This window comes from Macrotis lagotis, chromosome 5 (assembly GCF_037893015.1).
Source record: "Macrotis lagotis isolate mMagLag1 chromosome 5, bilby.v1.9.chrom.fasta, whole genome shotgun sequence".
NCBI classification, from domain to species: Eukaryota; Metazoa; Chordata; class Mammalia; order Peramelemorphia; family Peramelidae; genus Macrotis; species Macrotis lagotis.
Window position 1 is genome coordinate 252,243,009 of NC_133662.1, and position 24,410 is coordinate 252,267,418.

The window sequence follows — 24,410 nt, forward strand, 5'->3', positions numbered from 1 at the left end:
AAATCAAGTTGTAGATGGCTTTAGAAGCATAATGGGAGATTTCATGATTGATCCTGAAGTCAATAGGGAGCCATTGGAGTTGGTTGACATGGTCAGCCCTGCACATTGGTAGCCGAGGAGTGGATGACCTGGAGTCCAGAAGGACCTAAGACTGGCAGACCTGCCAGTAAATGAGGGCCAGCACCAAGATGGCAACAGGATCCAAGAAAAGATGGGATCATTCTAGTATGAAAATGACTCTCCAATATTTTCTTGAAGGTTTCAAGTATTGCTTCTGGGTTGGTTGTTTGTTTTCTCTAGTTAAACCTCAGTCTGCCTCTCTGTATTTTCAACCCATCTTTCTAGTTCTGCTCTGGGGGGCCAAAGGGAATAAGATTAGTCAATAAAATAAAATTACCATTCAAATACTTTAAACACTTGAAGACAGCTGCCATATATCCATCCCTTCTTCTCTTCAGGTTAATCTTCCTTGGCCCATTCAAACATTCTTCTCTTTGCGTTCCCAGAACCAAGCACATCCTTCCATTGTGTCCTCACTAAGGCTAAGTATGTAGGACTATGGTCTCCTTATTCCTGGACACAGTACCATACTTCTTTTAGAGCAACCTAAAGACACATTACTTGTTGGCTCACAGACCTTCAAAATGTGAAGGAAAAAAGGAAAAATTCTATCCTATTCTTCTTACAGCAAAGAGACCACTCCATGTTAGGATTTATTATAGAAAAGAAAATGAGGCATAATCTGATGTATACCCTACTTTAGGGAAAAGAAGATTTTGGAGAGTTCAGAGCAAAAATTATCAAATTCCAGGGACTAAAACTACAGAGGAAATCAGCCTAGGAGAGATGGGAGGTGCCAGGGAATGAAATTCTAAAGCTCCAAAGGGCGGCTGTTCCAGTGAAGAGGAAAAATGAGATTTGTCTGAAGCAAGACAAAGGAACAGCAGATGAATATGAGTGCGACACCATCCATTAAAAATAGTTTCATTAATGTTAAAGCCCAGAATGAGCTGCAGCTGACAAGGGAAACTGAGGATAACAAAAAAGGATCTTTTTTAAAAAAAAAAGCTATTTTGGGAGAAGAATCCAAACAAAGATAAGGCCTTTGCTTGGGATGGATGGGACTGTGACAACTGACTAAAGAGAAGAAAGAACAGCTTGGTTTTCCTTTGTTGTTTTCCTCTACAAAAGAGAAAGACCTCCCCCCAAAAAACAAGACTAATTGGGTATTGTTAACCAGGATCCACCAATTAAGATATGAATTGATCAGTCAAACCCAGCAGCTAGTGAAAAGTCTCAACTTCCATTTAACCTCCAGCTAGAATCTTGGGGTGGAGGAAAGGGATTATGGGGTGAGGGGCAGCTCTCGAGTCAAAGATACTCAATGGATTGTTGGATGATTCCAAGATCAGCTGTGACTTAAATTGCCTGATGTCCTAGGAAAGTGGAACTTTGAAAGTTATGACATTTCAGCACCTAGCAATGTCTAGACAACTGCCAAATAATAGTTGGTCACGCAAAAGGGAGGAAAAAGTGGATTCATTTGGCTTCCAAACATCTCAGTGGCCAAATTGAACTCATTATTTGACCTCAGCTGAATCCAGTTAAAACTAGTTGGATTTAATTTTTTTTAACAATCCTAAGGGAGCTTTCCTACCCAGCATCCTTTTGGGATTGGCTGTCTGTCACTGGGTCAAGTCCAAACCTGCCTTGGCTTTGACTCAGCACAATACAATGTGGCATCTGCTTTTTGGATCATCCTATAAAAAGTAATGTGCTTTTATAGACCTGGAGACGCAAGGCCTGGTTTGAAATCCTGGCTTTGCCATTTATTAACTGTGATCATAAATATCAAACTGAAAGGGACTCCTGAGAGTCTATCTAGTATAATTCTTTAATTTTACAGGAGAGAAAACTGAGGCCCAGAGGGGTAAAATGGTCACACAACCTAGTGACTCTCAGTCAAGGCTAGTCAGCAGGCATTTCATAAGCACCTGTTATTGCTCTTCAGTCATGTCTGATTCTTAGTGACTCCATTTAGGGTTTTCTTGAGAAAAATACTGGAGTATTTTTTTCTTTCTTTTTTTGCAAGGCAATGGGGTTAAGTAGCTTGCCCAAGGCCACACAGCTAGGTCATTATTAAGTGTCTGAGGCTGGATTTGAACTCAGATCCTCCTGACTCTTGAGCTGGTACTCTATCCACTGCGCCACCTAGCTGCCCCTAGAGTATTTTTTATAATTTTTTTTTGTATATTTTACTTTCGTGTTTTGTGTAATTGTTTTATTTTCCATTTCCTTCTCCAGTTTATTTGACAGCTGAGGAAACTGAAGCAGATGGGGTTCAGTGACTAATTCAGTGTCACACAGCTAGTAATTGTCTGAGGCTGGATTTGAACTCTTGTCTTCCTGACTCCAGGCCCAGCGCTCAGTGCACTATGGTGCCCCCAGTGGACTCTATCTAATAAGTGCTAAAGACCAGCTATGAACCTTAGGAAACCAGAAAGGCTTCATCACCAGATTTCTCAGGGTGGTTTCTTGTCTACATCTGTAGAGGGGAATTGTGATCTGTCTTAGTGGTGAGCGAGGCCTCATGAAGTTTAAATTAGAGTCATTCGCACCTCTCCAGAAGCAAGGAATAGCAACAGTCCCAAATGTTAGTCCTTGACTCAGCCTCTAAACTTCCTGAGGACAGAAGCTGTCTGCCTTCCCTGATTTACAAAGCTGAGCATGGGATTGAGTACAAAGAAAGTTGGAATATCATGGAAGATTAGTCCCTGTAAGAAACGATGAGCAGGTAGAGAGACTTCAGAAAAGCCTGGAAAGACTGGCACGACCTGGAGCCGAGGGAAACGAGCACAACCAGAGAACATTGTACACGCTAACAGCAATGTTGTAACCATGATCAACTAGGACAGACTTCGCTCTTCTCAGCAGTAAAGCCATCCAAGACAATTCTAAAAAACCTGGGATGGAAAATGCCAGCCACGTCTAAGAACTGTGGAAACCAGATCAAAACAAACTATTTTCACTTTTTTAAATTTAGTTTGTTTCCCCTCTCATTTTTCCCTTTTTGTTCTGATTTTTCTTTCATAGCGTGACTAATATAGAAATATGTGTTACAGGATTAACAGATTATACGCTATCCTGAGGTGTAGGAGTAGGGAAGGGTAAAAGGAAGAAAACTTTACAAGATGAATGCTGAAAATTACCTTTACATGTAACTGAAAAATTAAGTAAGAAAGGAAAATACTACAGAAGGATTTCTTATTTTTTTCCTTGCAAATATTTTGTTTTTTCTCCCCATTACACATGAAAAAAACAATTTTTAACGTTCTTTTTTTAAAATTTCAAGTTCCACTTCCCAGTCCCTCCTCTCCCCCTTTATTGAAAAGGCTAGTAATTTTATATTGATTATACATGAGCAGAAGCTTGATGGCTGCCTGCACATACTTAACTAGCTGTGTGACCCTAGGCAAGTCACTTAACTCTGCCTCAGTTTCCTCATCTGAAAAAATGAGTTGGAGAAGGAAATGATAAATCACTCTAGCATCTCTGACAAAAAAAAACAACTGGTAACATGAAGAATCGAACACAACTGAAAACATATTTTTCCATATTATCATGTTGTGAAAGAAGGCATAGGACCTCCTACACACACCCCTAAAAAAAAAACAAGGAACATAAAATAAAAAGAAAAAACATTTCAATCTGCATTCAAACTCCAATAGATATTTCTCTGGAAGTGGATAGTATTTTTCATCATAAATCCTGAAATTATTTTGGGTCATTATATTGCTGAGAATAACTAAGTCTTTCACAGTTGATCATTATAAATGTTACTTTCTACAATGTTCTCATGGTTCTGCTCACTTCCTTTGTTCATTTAAGTCTTTTAAAGTTTTTCTGAAATCATCGTGCTTTGTCATTTTTTTATAGCTCAGTAGTATTCAATAATAATCATATCACAATTTTTGTTCAGCCATTCCTCAATTGATGCCCCCCAATTTCCTCGTTGCCACTGCAAAAAGAATAGCTATAAATATTTACCATATAATTAAGGCCTTTTACTCTTTTTGTTTTTGTTTTGTTTTAAATCTCATTGGGATAACAGTGGTATTAGAGGATCAAAGGCTAAGCATAGCTTTCAGGGCTAGATAAAATCTTAACAAAATTCATTTGGTAGAACAAAAGTTTTAGAATATCAAGGGAAATAATGAAAATTGTTATAAATAGCATCTTTAGACCTCAAACTTTATCATACAGCAGGGATCATCAAAATCATTTGTTTTAGTTTAAAAAATCAAGTCAGTGGAGCAGATTAGACAGGGAAGAATTAGAAAGAATTCAACGCAACCCTACAATCAATTAAATAGGAAAAAACTCTTTAATAAGAATGCCTAATAACACTGGAAAGCAGTTTGACAGAAAGTAGACTTAGACTAGCTTCCTGTACCATGTCCCACAGCATCAAAATGCATGTATGATCTGGATATCAGAACTCATTTTAAAAAAAATTAGAAAGAAGATCATAGATATTTGACAATTTTTTAAAATGAGATAGAGGAATTACAAAAGATAAAATAATTTTGATTACATGAAATTGGAAAACGTGTATGAATAAAATTAATGTATCTAGAATAAGAAGGAAAATAAATGGTTGACTAGAAAAAAAATCTTTACATCACATCTGCGAAGGCTCCAATATCTATGGTATATACATAGTAACTCAAATATGTAAGACCAAAAGCCATTCCAAAAATATTGGTGCATACAACAAAAACAAATACCAAAGGAGTACTTGGTTCCCTAAAGAAGAATTGTAAACTACTAATCTTATGAAGGATTGCTTCAAATCATCAATAATGAGAGAAATCCAAACCAACCCTGAAGTTTCACTTCTTACCCAGCAAATTGGAGAAGTTGATAAAAGAAGGGAATTTTCTGTATCTGAAGGGCTATCGAAAGACAGGCACAATAATATTATTGCTGGAGTTAGGAATTGGTATGACCATTCTAGAAAACAATTTGAAATCTTACAAATGAAATGACTAAAATGTTCATGCTTTTTGACTGCAGATTCCACTGACCCCAAGAAGGTCATTGACAAAAAGTAATGTTCCATATAGACCGATATATTTACAGCAGCACATTTCGTAATAGCAAAGAACTGGAAATGAAACAGATGCTCATCAATTAATGAGTAGCTCTACAAATTGGCATATGAACATGATGGAATAATTCAGTACTATAAGAAATTATAAACATCATGAATTCAGAGAAAGCTGAAAAGACCCATGAATTGATACAAAGTGAAGTAAACAGAGCCATGAAAATAACACACAGGGAATAACATAACAATATAAAATGGAAAGAACAACAATAAAATAATTAAAACTGAATTTTGTAAAATTATAAAAAACAAAGCTGCCCTCAAAGAATAATTAGGAAAGATACTTCTCCCACTTCAGGACAAGTAAGATTTCACAGGTATTGAATATCACTTAGAATATTTCAGTAGTCTGTTGGGGGGGAGGGTAGCTAAGTGGCACAGTGGATAAAGCACCAGTCCTGGAGTCAGGAGGACTTGAGTTCAAATTTGGCCTCAGACATTTAATAATTACCTGGCTGTGTGACCTTGGGCAAGTCACTTAACCCCACTGCCTTGCCAAAAAACCCCAATCTATTGGTTTTGCTGATTTTTTTTCTTTTTTTTAATTGTTTTTTTTTTTATAAAGGTGTTGGTCTGGGTAGGCGAAGGAGAAAGGATAAATTGTCTCTAAAAATCTACCTTAAATTTCTTTAAAAAAGAATGTGCTCCATAAGAACTTGATGGAGGGAAGAGGACATTTGGAAGAAGGAATAATCCTTTGCAAAAAAGGATTGTTGTCAGCTAAAATCCACAGTTCCCTTTGAGGAAAGATTTGGAATGAAAAAAGCCCTGATAATTTTTAGAGTGGAATAGATGATTGCTGTGGTAGGGGCTTGCCAACAGTATTTATTCTTGATGTGTATTCGGAATCATTCTCTGGACCAACAACCTTCATCGGGGCCCTCAGTGGGCTGACTGAGCCCCCAGATGAAAAGTGGTAGTGAAGCTTTAATTCACAAACTGCCAGCAAGGAATGACATCTCCTTTCCTTGGGGTGGTAAATCTAGCCCTGAAGAGACACTGAAGGGAAACAAGGCTCCCTCCCTGGGAAATTTCCAAATCATGATGGATAGTCTGTATGTTCTCCATCTGGCGCTCGGGAGGTGCCAGTGGTCCACAACAGGGAGAACGGCGCCTCTGTATTTCAGCAAACATTTCTCATTTATTCAGAGCTCGTCCTGAAGGATCAGAATGGTGGCTGACCCAGGTGGAAAGGGAAAGATGTATGAGCAGATACCATCAGCATTGGGTGGGATGCTATCCTTGATGTACTGGACCAAGGAAGGAGGGGGAAATGCAGATCGTTAATACACACACACACACACACACACACACACACACACACACACATACAATGTAGATTGTTCCTAATGTTCACACACATATACACAATATAGATTGTTAATAACATTCACACAATGTAGATTGTTCATATTCACACACACACAATGTAGATTGTTTATAACATTCACACATACAATGTAGGTTGTTAATATTCACACACACAATGTAGATCGTTAATAACATTCACACACAAAATGTAGGTTGTTAATATTCACACACATAATGTAGATTGTTAATAACATTCACACATACAATGCAGGTTGTTAATAACATTCACACACATACAATGTAGGTTAATATTCACACACATACAATGTAGATTATTATTAATATACACACAGATTGTTAACATCCACACATAAAACACATCCAGTAGCTGATACCAATGTAAACTGCCCAACTCAATGTACACTTAGGATTTCATCTCTTCTGGTCAAGTCACAGGGGCCAAAGGTCAGACTTGAACCCAGGTCTTCTTGGCTCTAAGATAGAGTAAATAGAAAGTATTTAGAAAGTAAATAGAAAACATTTATTCTATAGGACACTATTTCCCTACAAATTTTGCACATAATAGGTTTCAGTGACCTCATCGGTGAAAATAGTGACCCAACTTCTCATCCACTGTAATTCATAAACTTCTCGAGTCTAGGAGCATAGTTTCAGATTATAAAGGGATCTCAGAGGCCATCTAGTCCACTTGCTTCATTTTACAGATGAGGAAATTGAAATACAGAGAAATTAAGTACTTACCTCAGATCACATAGTCATTAAATGTCTGAGTCAAGATTTGAACCTGAATCTTTCCTGGGCCGCTAGCCTCTCACTAACCTCACTCTGGGTGGTTGATATTTCATGCAAACAATGTAAGTTATATCCTTCCTCTTAAGACTAGAGTGGATGAAAAAGTACCAACAATGTGACAGGCTACAAATATTAAAAGGAGGAAAGTCCCTATCCTCAAGAAGCTTACTTTCCAGTAGGCATGATATATCAGTAGGGCAGTGTTGCCAGGGAATTGTTTTGGTTGCCATATACTTTTTTTTTTAATTTAAAGAAATGGGGTTAAATGAGTTGCCCGAGGTCACATAATTATTAAATGTCTGAGGTCGGATTTGAACTCAGGTCCTCTTGACTCCAGGGTTGGTGCTCTATCTACTATGCCACCTAGCTGCCCCCCATTTGCCATATACTTGCCAGTAGGACAGACTGGATTATGGTTCCAAAACAGAGAGAGAAAGTGAGACAGAGAAAGTGTGTGTGTGTGTGTGAGTGTGACTGTGAGTGTGATTAACACTGATAACATTTGAGAGTCAGCTCACTTTCCAGCTAAGGTTTACATGAATATCCAAAGCCTCAGGCCATGCATTTCCAAAGATCCCTGGCCACCTTCTATCCCTGTGATGGCTGAGGAGAGAGTTAGAAGACTGGGATCCTGAATACATGGTATTTCAGAGCTTCCAATTCTTTTAACTATTTGCTAGCCCCCCACCTCTTCTGAGTCCTGTAGACAGCATCCAAATTAGCACTTAATAAGGTGATAATTTGCTGTCGGCCCCAAAGCAATTATAAATTTCATTTGTCCACCTAATGGTTGCAAATTGGTTATGGAATAAACAAGAAGTGAGATAATGGGAGACAAAATGTCCAATGAGAAACTGGCATGTTGGGGCTGGTATTTAAGATAAAGAGTCTACGAATAGGACCGGGAAAATTCAGACTGATTTCCAGTCTTCACTCAGATCAGATTGTGAACATGACCCACTAGCTATTGGAACAGAGAGATCTTCTAATAATAGGACTAGATTGCAGAGTGTTGACCCACAAGTCCTCTGAGGTTGTTTCCAAAGGTGAATGAGTGGACCTGCCTCAGCTGTTAAATGAGGGAATTAGGGGAGATGATCTCCAAGGTCACTGCCTACTCTAGGCCAATATCCTATGGAGTTGGAGGACATAGGTCCTACCTATGTGGTCCTGTTGTCATTGTTCAGTCATTTCAATTGTAACTGATTCTTCATGATCCCATTTTGGAATTTTTTTGGCAAAGATACTGGAGTGGTTTCCCATTTCCTTCTCTGGTTTATTTGACAGATAAGGAAACTGAGACAAGCAGGATTAGGTGACTTGCGCAGCATCACAAAACTACTAAGTCTCTGAGGCTGGCTTTGCCCATCTCCCTTGCTCAGTTCCTTCCTCTAAAATCGAGGGTTTGGGTTAGCTGACCTCTGAAGTTTCTTCCAGTCCCGGGGCTTACATCCTATGTTCCTTCACCCTCTGGAACCATTTTCCTTCTCTGTAAAATGATAGATGGCATTGGATTCTACAGCCTCCGAGGCCTCTTCCTGGTCTGGATCTCAAGCCTGTGAATTCTGAGGTTTTTGTGACTTTTGTTCTCTGCCCCCCCCCACATTGCGGCCCGGGAACTGATCCACCAACCAGTTGGCATACAAGTCATCCAGATTTGTGCGTTTTTCATCCTTTGAAAAAGAAAGCTTTTGTCCTTTCCTTTCTCTCACTGGGAGCATTTCCAGTAATGGATGTATTTCAGTAAGAGTCAGGGTTTAGTTGGGCACCGGAGAAGGGTGAGAGCTAATAAATGGACTTGGTTATGTGGGCCATTCATGTTCCTCAAATCCCTTACTTAAACTCTCTATCCCCCTTTACCTCTACAAGCAGGCCCACCTTGACCTGCCCCTCACATGGAGAGGGAGGGGAGGAGAGGGAATATGAAACACTGCTTTGGAATTCAAGGTCCAGCTGTGCCACTGTCCAGGCTCCAAGGGCTTGGGCACAAGGGAGAGTAACAAGGCAGGTCCTCCTGCCACAAGATCTGCAGTTGTTCACCTGGCGAAAGAAGGCCAGGACTAGGGCCTCTTCAGTATTAGTGACTTGGATGCCAACTTTGGGCATCTCTCTCTCTGAGCTTCATTTTCTCTGAAATAGGACTAACATGTTCATCTTATTTACTCTACCTAAGTGAGTTTTTAATGGGCTTTTTGGTGACATTCTTTTTGGTTTGTTTTTGATCAATGGATGGAGTTCTCAGAGAGGAACTTGTTGTCAGTTAGCAGCGGATAAGTGTTTATTGAATGCTTACTCGGGGGTTAGAGTGTTGGGTCTGAGGAAGGGGAAGGGAATCTTGTTGGGGCTTAGTAGAGTCCTGGGTTCAAATTGTCCCTCATCTGCAAAATCCTGGGATTCACTTCATGTTTTTGAGCCTCAGTTGTTTTAAAATGGGATCAATCCCATCTCCTATCAGGTTATTCAGCTGAAGTAAAATGGACAGGAAGTGTTGTGTGCAAAGCTTAATGGCAAATGACTTATTGATGATAATAATTATTACTTACCTTTCCTCTTGATGAAGACAGTAAGAGCTCATTTTTTGTTTATTCTACTTGACCCTTTAACAATTAAAGTGGCTGGTGCAGTGGATAAAGCACTGGCCCTGGAGTCAGGAGTACCTGGGTTCTCAGACACTTAATAATGACCTAGCTGTGTGGCCTTGGGCAAGCCACTTAACCCCATTCGCCTTGCAAAAAACCCAAAAAAACCTAAAAAATAAAAAAAATAAACAATTAAAGTGGCTGTTTCCAGAGGCCAGGCAGAGGAGGACCTTCCCTTCCCAGCCCTTTAGGGAATAACCAAGCATTAGGTTAATCTGGTCCCCCACCCCCGACTAAAAATAAATATAACAATAATACCTGCTATCTAATTTAAATTTTACTGATTTATTCATAATACATAACATGGAAGATTTGGTAATTTTCTTGTTCAAATTGAACTGCATTTAAATTTTGCACTTATGCTAAGAAATTATTGATATGGCCATAGTCTTCAATCCTACTGATAGTTGGTAATATAATAGTGAGGGTGCTGTGCCTGAAGTCAGAAAGACCTGAATTCAAATCTAGAACAGCCCTTACTCAAGTCAATTCCACCTTCACCTTCTACCTTCAACTGTAAAAAGAGGGACAAAATCCCTACTTCACAGGGTTGTTGTAAAGTTTCTAATGAGATAATGTTTGTAAAGGATTTAGCACCTGGGACATAATAGACATTTAATGAATCCTCCTTTCCTTCTTCCTTCCCTCCTTCCTTTTCTCCCTCTTTTCTTCATTCTTTGCTTCTTTCCTTTCTCCCCTAACTTCCTTTGTTCATTCTTTGTGCTTCCTTTCCTCCTTTTCTCTCTTCCTTTTCTCTTTTCTTCCTTCTTTTTTGCCCTTCTCCTTCCTTTCTTGTTTCCCCTCCTTCCTTCCTTTCCTCCCTCTTTCCTTTCTTCGTTTCTTCCTTTCCTCCTTCCTTTCTTCCTTTTTCCTTTATTCCTTCCCTTCTTTCTCCCACTCTTGCTTCTTCCCTTCTTTGTGCCCTCCTTTCCTCCCTCTCCTTTCATTTGTCTTTCCTTCTTTGCAGAGACAGAGGAAGAGTTTCCTATGTTTCATCAGACACTGCCAAATGATTTAAAAAACCCCTCAATATGCACCACCAGATGTGTTTTTAATGATTTTTTCTTTATTATTCTTGTTGTGAGGGATAACTCTCTGAGACGGGCAAAGAGAGGATAGATTTGAAAGCGACAGCCATATTAAAAAAAATCTTAAAGCCAAAAACATTTTGAACTCTTGTTAGATGAAAGTAAAGGGCCTAGAGATTTTCCAGGTCTTTTTTTGGTGGGCTTGTATTGCAGTGCTCTCAGAAGCCAAAACCAGCCCCAAACTTAGGCCTGGGCAGGTCTCTCCCCAGCCAGCCCTCTTGACCCAAGATGGGCAATTGGGGAGCCACCAACCCTTTCTTACCTTATGGTAGAGGGTGGTGAAGACAGGAGACCAGCCCCTCCTTGAATTTCTCCTCCGTGATTTGCTCAGGTGTCATCATCTCTGACTATTTGGAGCAGGGACAGCATCTGGTGAGGGTCTGAAATCTCAGTGCATCTCACAAAAACTAAAAAAACTGAGGATTTGTAATCTGGAGAATGCAGCCAGTATTTATGTATGTTCACACACACACATCTAAGTTAGATTGGAGATAGCTTTTTAACTGCATCCAGGGTTTAATACTCTGGAAGTTGGCCAGGTATCAATCCAAGGAAATTAGGTCTAACTCCCTTCAAGGCCCAGCTCCAAGACATCTTAACTGATCCCTCATTTGCCAGTATTTCTTCCTTCTTGTATTTCTTATAAATACAGATATCCTGTATTTATAGTTAAAATAGAAATGTGTTTTGCATGATTTCACATGTAGAATTGATGTCACATTTTTTGCCTTTTCAATGGGTAGGGGAGGGGTGGGAGGGAGAAAAAATTCAGAAGGTAAATATTTTTAAATGAATATTAAAAATAAAGATTTGTAGAATCATTCCATATATATTATGTGAATAGGTGTGAGTGTGTGTGTGTGTGTGTGTGTGTGTATACTTAGTATCTGAGAACATGATAAAATCCCCCTAGTCCACGTGTTCTTAGCTTATTTGGGTCATGTCATCCCTAATCAGAGTACTATGAATTCCTTCCAGAGCCTATGAATTCCTTCTCAGAGTTGAGTTTTTAAATCTATAAAATAAAATGCCTAGATTATAAAGGAACACAATGCCAATGGAACCCAGCGATCCTGATCATCCTTCACAGATCCCAGGTTCCAAGCCACTTCCATGATAGAATATAAATTACTATAGGTCCACTATATTGCCTGTTAGATAGTAGGCACTTAATCAGTGCTTCTTTGATGATTAATCACAGGCAGAGAAACTTAGTTTTGCTTCTTTGAATGCAAGAGTTGGGAAGAATCTCCTGGTTTTTCTCAAAAGAAACTGGGGTCCGTTAAAGGGCGTGAATATCAGTCGCAGAGAGCTGAGTTTCCCTAAGACACTCTCTGGCAAGTGAAGGAATTTGGTTTTGGGTGGGGGCTCTTTGGGCAGGCTTCATCCATTCAACCTCCAATAGCTAATCAGATACTTACTCCCTATAATTATGGGCTGGTTCTGCAATTTCCCTAGATTTGGGAGCTCTTGGTTGAGGATTCTTCCTCTGCCAATGCACTTTAGGACCTTCTTTTCTCTGAAACGATTTGATGCTCTTAGAGGCTTGTCCAGTGACCAGGTTAAATGACCAAACTAGGACATCTCCAAAGAATTGCTGCTTCTTCCTAGTCTCAAGGCTAATGTTCCACCACACTGCCTCTCCTTTGTTACTGTTTTTATGTAACCTGGACCGATTACCAGAATTTAGAGGGAGGCTAGTTTCAATTCAACCAAAGGAAAAACTTCCCAATATTTAGAGATCTATAAATGGCTTGGGCCACTCAAAAAGGTGTACTGAGTTCACCATCAAAGGAGGTATTCAAATGGAGCCTGAATGATCACTTACTATGAAGGCATCCTAGCCTAGGTGCCAACCAAGCCCTCTGAAATCTCTTTTAACTCTGAGGTTCTGTGATTCAGCAAGAGTCAATGACGATAAAAAATCAATCAATCTCTAAGTTTGAAAGTGCTGGAGAGAAGTGATGGGGACATCTAGATAATCACCCTTGCTGGGCTGCCCATCTCATGCATTCTTGCTTCCTGCAATGATGGTCTGAGAGAGAGCTGCCATTGTGCCCATGATTTACCCACGAGTAACCTATAGATTCAGATATATAACCTATATATCCTTTTCTCTGCCAGGTGCAAGTTCTTCAGCCTGACCGAAACACCAGAGGATTACACCATCATTGTGGATGAAGAGGGCTTCTTGGGTAAGTGGGACAGAATCTCTGGCTTTCTGTTGTGGGGCAGGGGAAGAGGAGAGGTCTACAGTCTCATCTGCCTTCAACTTTTGTCCATACCCTTGGCCCTGAAATGAGGTACATGTATCTGAAGTCACTCACCAGACAGGAATGGGACTGAGAAGCTCAATGATGCACCCTAGGATTAATGGATGTTGCTGCTAGGAACATTCTAAGAGAGGGTGTGTGGGGGTGTGTAGCAGCAACTCTAGCAGGTCTAGTGGGAGCCCCCCATTTGGTCTTGGATGGGGGCTCTTTGGACAGGGTTTATCCACACAGCTTCTGATGGATGATCTTGCTCTTTGAATCAGTTTTTTTTTGTGTAGGGGAGAGAACTCACTATCATTTTTAATGTTATTTTATTTTTTCAATTACAGGCAAAGATAGTTTTCAACATTCATCGTTTTGCAAACTTTTGAGTTCCGTATTTTTCTACCCTTCCCTCCCCCCATGATAACAAGTAATCTGATTTAGGTTATAATATCCAATCATGTTTGACATATTTCCATAAGAAGAATCAGAACTAAAAGGGGAAAAAAATGAGAAAAAAAACATAAAACAAGTTTTAAAAAGTGAAAATAGTATACTTTGTTCTGCATTCAGACCCCATAGTTGCTTTTTTCCCTTCTGGATGTGGATGACATTTTCCATGACAAGTCTTTTAGATTTATCCTTGTGAATCTTAGACTTTTAGGACTGAAAGGTCAACCTGTTCATTTGTTATAATGAAGGGTTCAGTGGCAGTGGTGATGGGGGAACGAAGGACAGTCATGATTAGAAAACAGAAGACAGCAGGAAAACAACTTAAGTTATACGACCCAAAGGATTATCATTATGTTTGTGGGTGTCTAGACATGGAGTAGGGCTTTGGGGTCACTGAAAGGAAGTCTTGACAGCTGTCCCTCCTTATCTCCCATCTGACCAGAGAGAGAAAAGCCAGACCAATGTGACCTGGGTGGACTCTTAGCCTGCAGGTCAAGAGGCCTGGATTCTAGTCCAGATTTTGCCATTAACTCAATGACCAAACAACCTACTCTTTTATCTATTTATATCTTTGAAATATTTATTTAGTTGTACATTTAAATAATGATATATTAAGTATGAATATTATAGTCTTTTAAACATTAATATGAAACATTAATACTTAATAATACAAGTAGGAAACATGTGTAATGTGCTATATATATTACCTGTAATATATTACATATATCTGTGTTATGTATAGGTATAATTCTATATACTGATTAGTATATAAATATGCAAAATATATATATTTAAAATAATTATGGCCTAGTTACTATTTAGATACTTCGAATATAAATTCCTTAGGGGCAGGATTTGACTTTTCTTTGTAACCTCATTGCTTAGTTCAGTGCCTCATAAAAACAGTTGCTCCATCCTGATGCCATCAATCGAGAGAACGCCAACACAATGGACATAGCAGACAGGGAGGGGGAGTGGTGCTCATTTCTTACTCCTCTGAAGCCCCCCACTGTAACTCATCCCTTCCCTTCTCTAGCCAACTCTTGATGGCCCCAAGTCCATAGACCATCATAGAGAATTCTAGAAGGGACTGTGGAGAGGTCATCTTTCTAACCCAGCTCCTTTCTTTTCTGTAATTCTCTGCTCTCTGGTCATGCCCTCCCTTCCACTTGAGTCTATAATTAGGAAAGAGGGAAAACCAATTTATCTCCTAATGAAGCACCAGATAATTGTTTAACAAGTTGGATATTATAGGGATGGGGATTGTATCTGTGGCTTTCTAGTATTGGGAAGTTAGAGACTCGTAGAATTAGCCAGAGCCCTATGAGACAGTTCAGTGTTTGAGGTTGGATTTGAACTCCAAGCCCAAGACTATCCACAGCACAACCTCACTGCACTGCCTTTAGGTTTCAGGTGTCCAGCGTGTAGATAGCCTTTAATAAATCCTTGTTCATTGATTGATTTTACAAAAGAAGGAATGGATTCCTTAGGGAGAACAGGACTTGACCAAGCTCACGCAGCTAATAATGAAAAAGCCAGAACTAGAGCAAAACTCTCCTGGATCCCAGTTCAGGAACATTGGGGAGCTCCCCTTCAGGCATGAGCACATGTCCACCAACAGACCGCCATGTTGGCCCCAAAAGACACAGTATAGCTCCTCTCTCTAACACAGACTACTCGGTTTATCTTTATTCAAGCTTTTAAACAATTACCTGGTGTTTCATTAGGAGATAAATTGATTTTCCCCTTTCCTAATTATAGATTCAAGTGGAACGTAGGCATAGTGACCAGAGAATTACAGAGAAGAAAAGAAGACCATAGAATTGGGGGAGGTGGAATGGGGAGAGGTGCGCTCTCTCCACCCCCACCCCTCTCTCTCTCTCTCAATGCTTGAATTTTTTAGAAATACTCTTTCCAGTGTAAAAAGAGGAGGGGAGGGGGGAAGGAAGGGAAGAAGGATAGAAGGAAGGAAAAAGAGAGGGGAAAGAAGGAAGGAGGGGAAGGGAGGGAGGGAGGAAAGAAAGAAAAGAGGGAGAAGAAAGAAGAAAAGGAAGAAGAGAAGGGATAGAAGAAGGAAGGAAAGAAAGAGGGGAGGCAGGAAAGGAAGGAGGGAGGGAAAAAGTAAGAAATGGAGGGAAGAGGGAAAGAAGGAAAGAGAAAGGAAGGAGGGAAGATTAGTGAATGAGTAATCTTTAGCCCTTCCTCTGTAGCAGCGCCTCTGCTAAGCACTGGGATAGAAATGTAAAGTTCTGAGCCTGCCTCCAGTAAGCTTAAATTCTTTTTTGTCTATTTAGAAAGCCCACAGTTCTCATAGGGGAAGGTAGCATCTTTCACAGGGGTGTGGTGAAGCCTTTCCAGTAGACCAGATTATCTTGATTTTGTTCCTTTTATGTTAAAGAAGGCCTTGGGGAGTGAGGTGATCCAAATCTCTGAGATCTGAGTTAATGAATGTATTGACTGGGTGACCCTCAAGGCTTCTGAATCTAAAGCTCTCCTGTGACTACTCCTTCCTGGTGGGGCGAGCCCTCCCAGGGATGATGCAGTGGGGGTAGAAGGCGGGCATCAGAGGGCCACTGCCAGGGGCAGGGAGCCACTGCCAGATGCTGTTTTGTTGGCAGGACCCAGAGTCCTCCAACAGGAACCAGGGACAACAAACAGCCACATCAGAGATTTTTCTGGGTCATTTGTCCCAGTGGGAAAATCCATTAGCCCTGGGGACTGTGTACCTGTCTTACCTGAGTGATCAGGACACAGGGAAGCTTTCTCTAGCAAGATGAAAATAGACTGCAGGGAGGGCAAGGAGGAAAGAGCAGCCGCCACTCCTGCAGGAAAACCCCAATTTTCTCCTATTTTGCTCCTGAAAAGCCACATAAATTCCTCGCTTCCGTTCACACACCCGTAAAATGAATGAGTTGGACAAAATCAATATAAACCAGTTCCTGATTGTGTGAACCTTACTGTATGAGGTTTGTTCTTTTTTTTTCTTTTTTTGGTTTTGCAAGGCAATGGGGTTAAGTGACTTGCCCAAGGCCACACAGCTAGGTCATTATTAAGTGTCTGAGTTTGGATTTGAACTCAGGTACTCCTGACACTGCACCACCTAGTTGCCCCTAGGTTTGTTTTTAAAAGCTGCTTCTCCCTCCCCATCCTTGGCTCTGTTATTTCCCTCTCAGATACCCTTCAGACATTGAGGGAGGTGTTACTGATGCCACTGGAAAGCAGAAGGATCCACAGAAGGAAACAGGGCAAGAGGCAGTCTGTCATTGTATACCTGGGGACCTGAGTTTTGAATTCAGCCTCAGGCACCTGCTAGATGTGAGACTCTGGGTCACTCATTTAAGTACTCTGCCTCAGTTTCCTTATCATGTAGGTCTTGCTTCCCAAAATGGTGAAGAGTTGTGGCGTAGTGGATAAAGCACCAGCCTTGGAGTCAGGAGTACCTAGGTTCAAATCCGGTCTCAGACGATAATTACCTAGCTGTGTGGCCTTGGGCAAGCCACTTAACCCCATTGCCTTGAAAAATCTAAAAAAAAAATACAATTACAAAAATAGCACTTACCTTCCAGATTTGATACATATTAAGCACTTAGCCCCAGAAATTGCTTAGTTAACTAACTTAGCTTAGAACTCTCCAGCTGAAGCTGTCCACCAGGCTCAGCCTTGACCTCTCCAGTACCTGGGACCCCCATGTCTGGCCTCAGTCTTCTTAAGCACTATCTCTATTTCTTGGTATATATTTACCCCCAAAGTGACAGTTTCATTATCAGTATTGAAAATAAAAGATATCTGTAGAAACTGTGGTCAAGAAAGAAAAACCAGTCAGTCAGCTTTGGGGATTCTAAGAAGCATCACCCTTCCCTCAGGAAGCTCACAGTCCAATGGATGACACCATACAAATAGATACAAAATTCATTCTCTCAATAGGAAATAATTAACAGAAGGAAGGTCCTAGAATTTGCAAACCAATACTATAATAATAGCAATGGTAATAGCCATTTATGGACCACTTTCTTTGGGTCAGGCCCATCAGTAAGCACCTTAGAATTATTTGTTATCTCTTTGGATCTTCACATTAACCCTCCAAGTAGGTGTGCCCACCCTGTACACTCTCTCTCTCTCTCTCTCTCTCTCTCAATTTTACATATACATATATATATATATATATATATATATATATATATATATATATATATAATTTTTATTTATTTAAGGCAATGGGGTTAGGTGACTTACCCAAGGTCATAGAGCTAAGCAATTAATTGTCTGAGGTCAGATTTGAACTCCGATCCTCCTGACTCCAGGGCCAGTGCTCTATCCACTGCGCCACCTAGCTGTCCCCCACCCTGGATTCTTGATGCCTTACCAGCAATTTTGTGAAAGTGATGCCTCATTGCTTTAAAAGTTTCACCTCCAAGATAGTTTTTTTTCTATGTGTATCTTATCTGATATAGTTCTTCATCCTTTTCCATTTCCTCATATTTTACTTCAGGGGGATGTTGAGCCTGTATATTAATGGTTCCATTGTCATCGATGATAAAAAAAAAGTTTGTTCTGGAAATGCTGATCTCTTTCCATTTTCATCTGTTTATTGTCCTCCTAAGTTTCTTCTGTGAATGGGACTCCCCCTGAGCCATCTTCTTTTGCTCCACAACTCTTCACCATTTTGGGAAGCAAGACCTACATGTCCTACTCTATAATATCAGTTTATATCTTGGCTGCCATCTTGTCAAGGAGATGGAGCTCTCACCAGCTGAGAAGGTTGCTTGGTGTTTTCATTGTGGTCTCTCCTTACTGTCAGATTTCTATGGGGAATGGTGACAGTCCATACCAGGTCCTTTCCTTAATCTATTTCTCATTTTTTGTCACCAGTAGTGTGACCAGATCAAGTTGGCTTGATGCTTTCTTCCTTTTTTCATTTTGATATTAATTTTTTTTTACCAGAAAAAGTTAGAATGTTTTATTTTGGGGTTATCTTTTGGTTTATTTTATATTATTGCAATAATCTTGTTGTGAGAGTAAACATAACCCCTCCCCCCCAGAAAGATGAAAAACAGATGAAAAACCTCAAAAATAGTGAGAGAGGAAAAAATCAAAAAGTATATTTCAGACTGTGTTCAGATTCCAATGGCTCTGTCTCTGGGATGAGTTGTTTTCTTTATCATGAGTCCACCAGAGAAGTTGCTTCAATATTTTCTCCACAGTTGCTATTGCTGGTTATTTTTCCCTCCACTCTCATCTATTCTATTCTCTCTCCTCTTTCACCCTGCTCAGAAGTGTATTGTGTCTGAGTACTCTCTTCCACAGTCTTCCCTCTCTTCTATCACCTATTCCCTCTTCCCTCCCTCCATTCCCCTGATCCCATCCCTTTCTTTTCATTTTTCTCTAGGGTAAGACAGATTTCTATACCCTATTAAGTGTGTATGGTTTTTTCCCCTCTCTGAGCCATTTCTGATGAGAATGAAGGCTCACTCATTCTCCCTTGCCTTCCCCGTTCCACTCCATTGTAAAAACTTTTTCTTGATTCATGTGAAATATCTTGGCCCCTTCTTCCTCTCCTTTCCCTTCCTCCCAGTACTTTCCTTTATCACCCATTGACTCCATCTTTTTACCACACAAAATCATTATATTCCACTCCTTCCTGTGCCCTGTCTATATATGCTCCAACAACTCTTAATAAATGAGAAAGTTCACATGAGTTTTCAGTATTTTCTTCCCATGCAGGAATACAAACAGTTCAATATCATTAAGCTCCTCATAGTTAGTCCTACTCGTTCACCTCCTCTATGGTTCACCCAAGTCCTGTACTTGGAGATCATACTTTGTGTTCAGCTCTGGTTGTTTCAATAGGAAAGTTTGAAAGTCCATCTTTTCCCCTGAAAGAAGATGTTCAGTTTTGCTGGGTAGTTGATTCTCGGTTGTAAACCAAGATCTTTTGCCTTCCAGAATATCATATTCCAATCCCTACGAGCCCTTAATGTAGATGCTGCCAGATCCTGTGTAATCCTGACTATAGGAGCCATGGTAGTTGACTTGTTTGTTTCTGGCAGCTTTTAGTGTTTTCTCTTTGACTTGGGAGTTTTGGAATTTCGCTATAATATTCCAGAGAGTTTTTCTTTTGGGATCTCTTTAGGAGTTGATCAGTGAGTTCCCTTGATTTCTATTTTACCCTCTGCTTCTAGGATCTCAGGGCAATTTTGCTGTATTATTTCTTGAAAAATGAAGTCTAAGCTCTTTTCCTGGTCATGACTTTCAGGTATCCCAATAATTTTTAAATTATCTCTTCTGGATCTGTTTTTGAGATATTTCACATTTTCTTCTAATTTTTATTGGGGTTTTTCTTTTTTTTTTTGTATAGTTTTATTTCTTCCGGATTTCTCATAAAGTCATTGGCTTCCTTTATTTCCATTCTGCATTTGAAAGAGTTATTTTCTTCAGAAAGCTTTTTTATCTCCTTTTCCAGCTGGCCAATTCCGCTTTTTAAGGCATTCTTCTTATTTGGCCTAGACTGGTTTTTTAACACATTATTTTCTTTAGTATTTTTTGATATTTCTTTCACCAAGCTGTTAACTTGATTTTCATGATTTATCTGCATCACTCTCATTTCTCCTCCCAATTTTTCCTCTGCCTCCACTAATTGCTTTTCAATGTCTTTTTTGAGCTCATCCATACCCTGTGCCATTTTCTGTTTCTCTTGGATGTTTCTGAATATGTATTTTGATCCTCCATGGGACCAAAGTAATTTTCTGTGGTCTGATTCTTCTTTTTCTTTTATTTGCTCATTTCCTCAGCCTATGACTGATTTACTGCACTTCCAAGGCTTTGGAGGGTTTTGTGGATAATCCACAGGGACCTTAATTCCTCCAAGATCTAATGAGATGCTCTGACTGTTCTCTTACCTGTGCTTTGGAATGTAGATGTCCACTGGCCCTCCGCTCTGCCCTAGAGCTGTGAGGAGGGTCCCTGCTTGGCTATGGTGGTATGGGGGGCCCAAACTGCAACTTGGATCTGAGTGTGGGCAAACAGCAGAGTCCAGCTCCAGGGAGAGCAGAAGGACCTCTGCAGTCTTCCCTGACCCCCTTACCATCTGTGGGCTGGGAGCTCTGGAAGTGCTGGGTGGTTTCACTGATTCCCATTTCAGTTTCTCATTGCAAGGCTGCTCTGAGGCTGGTGCTCTACTCTGGTGTGGCAGAGTTCTTTCACCACCCCTTCCAGCTGTCCCCAGTGATCCCTGGGCCAAGAAGGCTAGAAACCATCCCCTCTGCCAGGGACCCAGGTGCCCTGCCGGGCTGTGCTGCACTGCAGCTTTATCTAACCCCCATCCCAGTGAAACCAACCTTTCCTGCAGAACTTCTAAGTTGTCTTGAACTGGAAAAAAATTGTATCACTCAGTCTTTCTGTGGGTTCTGCCCCTCTAAATTTTGGCTAGAGTCATAATTTGACAGCTTTTGGAGTCTTTGGGGGAACGAGTTTCCAGGAATTCCTGCCTTCACGCTGCCATCTTGGTTTCCCATTTTGATATTAATTTTGACCTTTTATATGAATAAAATAGAGAAAGGAGATCAATGAACTGAGCATGCAACTAAAAAAATTAAAGAAAGAACAATTTAAAAATCCTCAGTTAAATACCAAATTAGAAATTATGAAAGTTAAAGGTGAAATTAAAGTCAAAAGCAAGAAAACTGTTTAATAAATAAACCAAGAATTGGTTTTATGAAAAAAAAGTAAATCAAATTCTAGTATCAAAAATGAAAAAAAAGGTGAATTCACCACCAATGAGGAGGAAGTTAAAGTAATAATTTGGAAATATTTTGCCAAACTGTATGCCAGTGAATTTGATAATCTAAGTGAAATGGATGAATGTTTACAAAACTATAAATTACCCAGGTTAAATGAAGAGGAAATTAAATACTTAAATAACCCTATCTTAGAAAAAGAAATTCAACAAGCCATCAGTGAACTTCCTAAGCAAAAAATCTCCAGGGCCAAAAGCATTTACAAGCAAATTCTATCAAACATTCATGGGAAAAAATGGTTCCAATTCTATATAAATTATTTGAAAAAATAGATGGAGAAGGAGCTCTGCCTTATTCCTTCTATGACACCAATATGGTGCTGATACCTAAACAGAAAATTCTAAACCAATTTCCCTAATGTATATGGATGCAAAAATTTTAAATAAAATATTAGCAAAGTGATTACAGCAAGTCATTACTAGGATACTATACTATGACCAAGAAGGATTTATACCCAGGAATGCAGAATTGATTCAATATTATTAGGAAAATTGTTAGTATAATTGACTATATCAATAACAATCATAACAGAAATTATATGATCATCTCAATAGATGCTGAAAAAGCCTTTGATAAAATACATCACCTATTCCTACTAAAAACACTAATGAGCATAGGAATAAATGGATTATTCCTTAAAATGATAAGCATATCTTTCAGAAACCATCAACAAGCATTCTATGCAATGAGGATAAACTAAACATTCCTGATAAGATCGGGGTGAAACAAGGATGCCTGAAATTGCCACTGTTATTCAATATTGTATTAGAAATGTTAGCTTTAGCAATAAGTGAAGAAAAAAGAAGTTGAAGAATTAGAATTGGGAAGCAAGAAACAAAACTCTCACTCTTTGCAGATGACATGGTGGTCTACCTAGAGACCCTAAAAATCATCTAAAAAACTACTGGAAACAATGAGCAACTTTAGCAAAGTTGCAGAATATAAAATAAACCCACATATATCCTCAGCATTTCTATATATGAATAGCAAGATACTGCAGCAAGAGATAGAAAGAGAAATTCCATTTAAAATAATTGCAGATAATATAAAATACCTGGGAGTCTGCCAAGGCAGATACAGATACTTTATGAAAACAACTATAAAACACTTTTCACACAAATAAAGTCAGATGTAATTAACTGGGCAAATATCAGTTGCTCATGGGTAGGCTAAGCAAATACAATAAAGATGACAATTCTACCTAAATTAAATTCCTTATCTAGGGCCATGCCAATCAAGCTTCCAAAAAATTACTTTGGTAAACTAAACAAAATAGCAACTAAATTCATGTGGAAGAACAAAAGGTCAAGAAAATTATATTCTCAAGCATCAGTGATCAAAACTGTCTGGTACTGGCTAAGAAATAGAGTGGGAGATCAGTGGAGCAGACTAGGGGCAAAGAAGATAGCAGGAAATGATTATAGTAATCTATTGTTTGATACATCCAAAGAGCCCAGCTTCTGGGCTAAGAACTCTTCAGTAAAGACTGCTGAGAAAACTGGAAGATGGTAGGTATGGCAGAAACTAGGATTAGGCCAACATCTCACACCCATACTAAGATACGATAAAAAATGAGAGCAGGATTTAAACTTAAAAGACAATATTATAAGTAGTTTAGGACACCAAGGAATAATCTACCTGTCAGATCTATTGGAAAGGGGAGCAGATAAATATAAATATAAATAGAGAATATCATAAAAAAATCAATAATTTTGATTACATTAAATTTAAATGTTTTTGTACAAACAAGACCATTATAACAAGATCAAAAGGAATGTAGTAAATTGGGAAACAATTTTACAACTAGTGTTTCTGACAAAAGACTCATTTCTAAAATATAGGGAACTGAGTCAAATTTATTTTTAAAAAAGTCATTCCTTAAAATTTTTTTAAGACTTTAACTTTAACTTCTAGGGGCGGCTAGGTGGCATAGTGGATAAAGCACCAGCCTTGGAATCAGGAGTTCAAATCCAGTCTCATGACACTTAATAATTGCCTAGCTGTGTGGCCTTGGGCAAGCCACTTAACCCTGTTTGCCTTGCAAAAACCTAAAAAACAAACAAACAAAAAGACTTTAACTTCTTATATCACTTTGTCCCAAGCTATATATTTTCCAACATATTTGTCACCATCCTCCTCTTTGCCAACAACTCATCATTGTATATGTTTATTTAGTTTATGAAAATTTATCAAGTTGTCCACAGGATTACTCTACCCTCTTCAACAGCCATTATCAAATAAGTTACAATTAGCCCCATGATCTTCTTTGACCCATCTGGAGCCTTGTGCCAATCGAAATTCTGGTGGATTAACTCATTTCATTAACATCTGTGACATACCATGAATATCTCAATTTGGAAGCCGGTAGACCACAGTGTCCTTCCCCTCTTTTCCACCAGCCTCGTTCCACTGAAGGCTCTTCTTCTTGACCTTCACCCACATCCGTCACCCCCCCATCTTCCTCTGGCTTGCTGCTGCCATGGCTTCTGCCTCTCCTTCACCCCCAACTCTGTCTCATCCTCCATCCATTTGGTTTCAATCTCTCCCTTCAATCTAAATGGCAATTAGCTAAAATAGTAAACCTTTCTGCTAATGAGCAAACAGAGGAGTCAACAAAGCCTCCCCAAGGTCTTTCTCACTATGCCATACTGACTCTACAGTTCCCTCTTTAAAGGGATTATTGCAGTATATAGTTTGGACTGGATGACTTTGGTGATCCCTTCAATTCTGAGGTCCTGATTCAGAGCAAGAGTTAAATAATGATATAACTTCACCTTTCCAGTCTGTAACCTCATAGACCATAGACCCATGGAACCCTGGACATCTAGCTCTACCCTCCCCTCCCCTATTTTAACAGATGAAGCAACTGAGTCCTGGAGAAATGAAGT

At 39.5% G+C, this 24,410-nt stretch overlaps 1 protein-coding gene across 1 annotated transcript in view; it reads left to right on the forward strand.

Moving 5' to 3' along the window:
* Positions 1 to 24,410, forward strand: part of CASTOR2 (cytosolic arginine sensor for mTORC1 subunit 2) — a 107,062-nt gene that overhangs the window by 55,018 nt on the left and 27,634 nt on the right. The window contains exon 2 of the mRNA XM_074189347.1: positions 13,146 to 13,216. Coding sequence (XP_074045448.1) covers positions 13,146 to 13,216 — 71 coding nt within the window. The remainder of the gene's footprint in view (positions 1 to 13,145; positions 13,217 to 24,410) is intronic.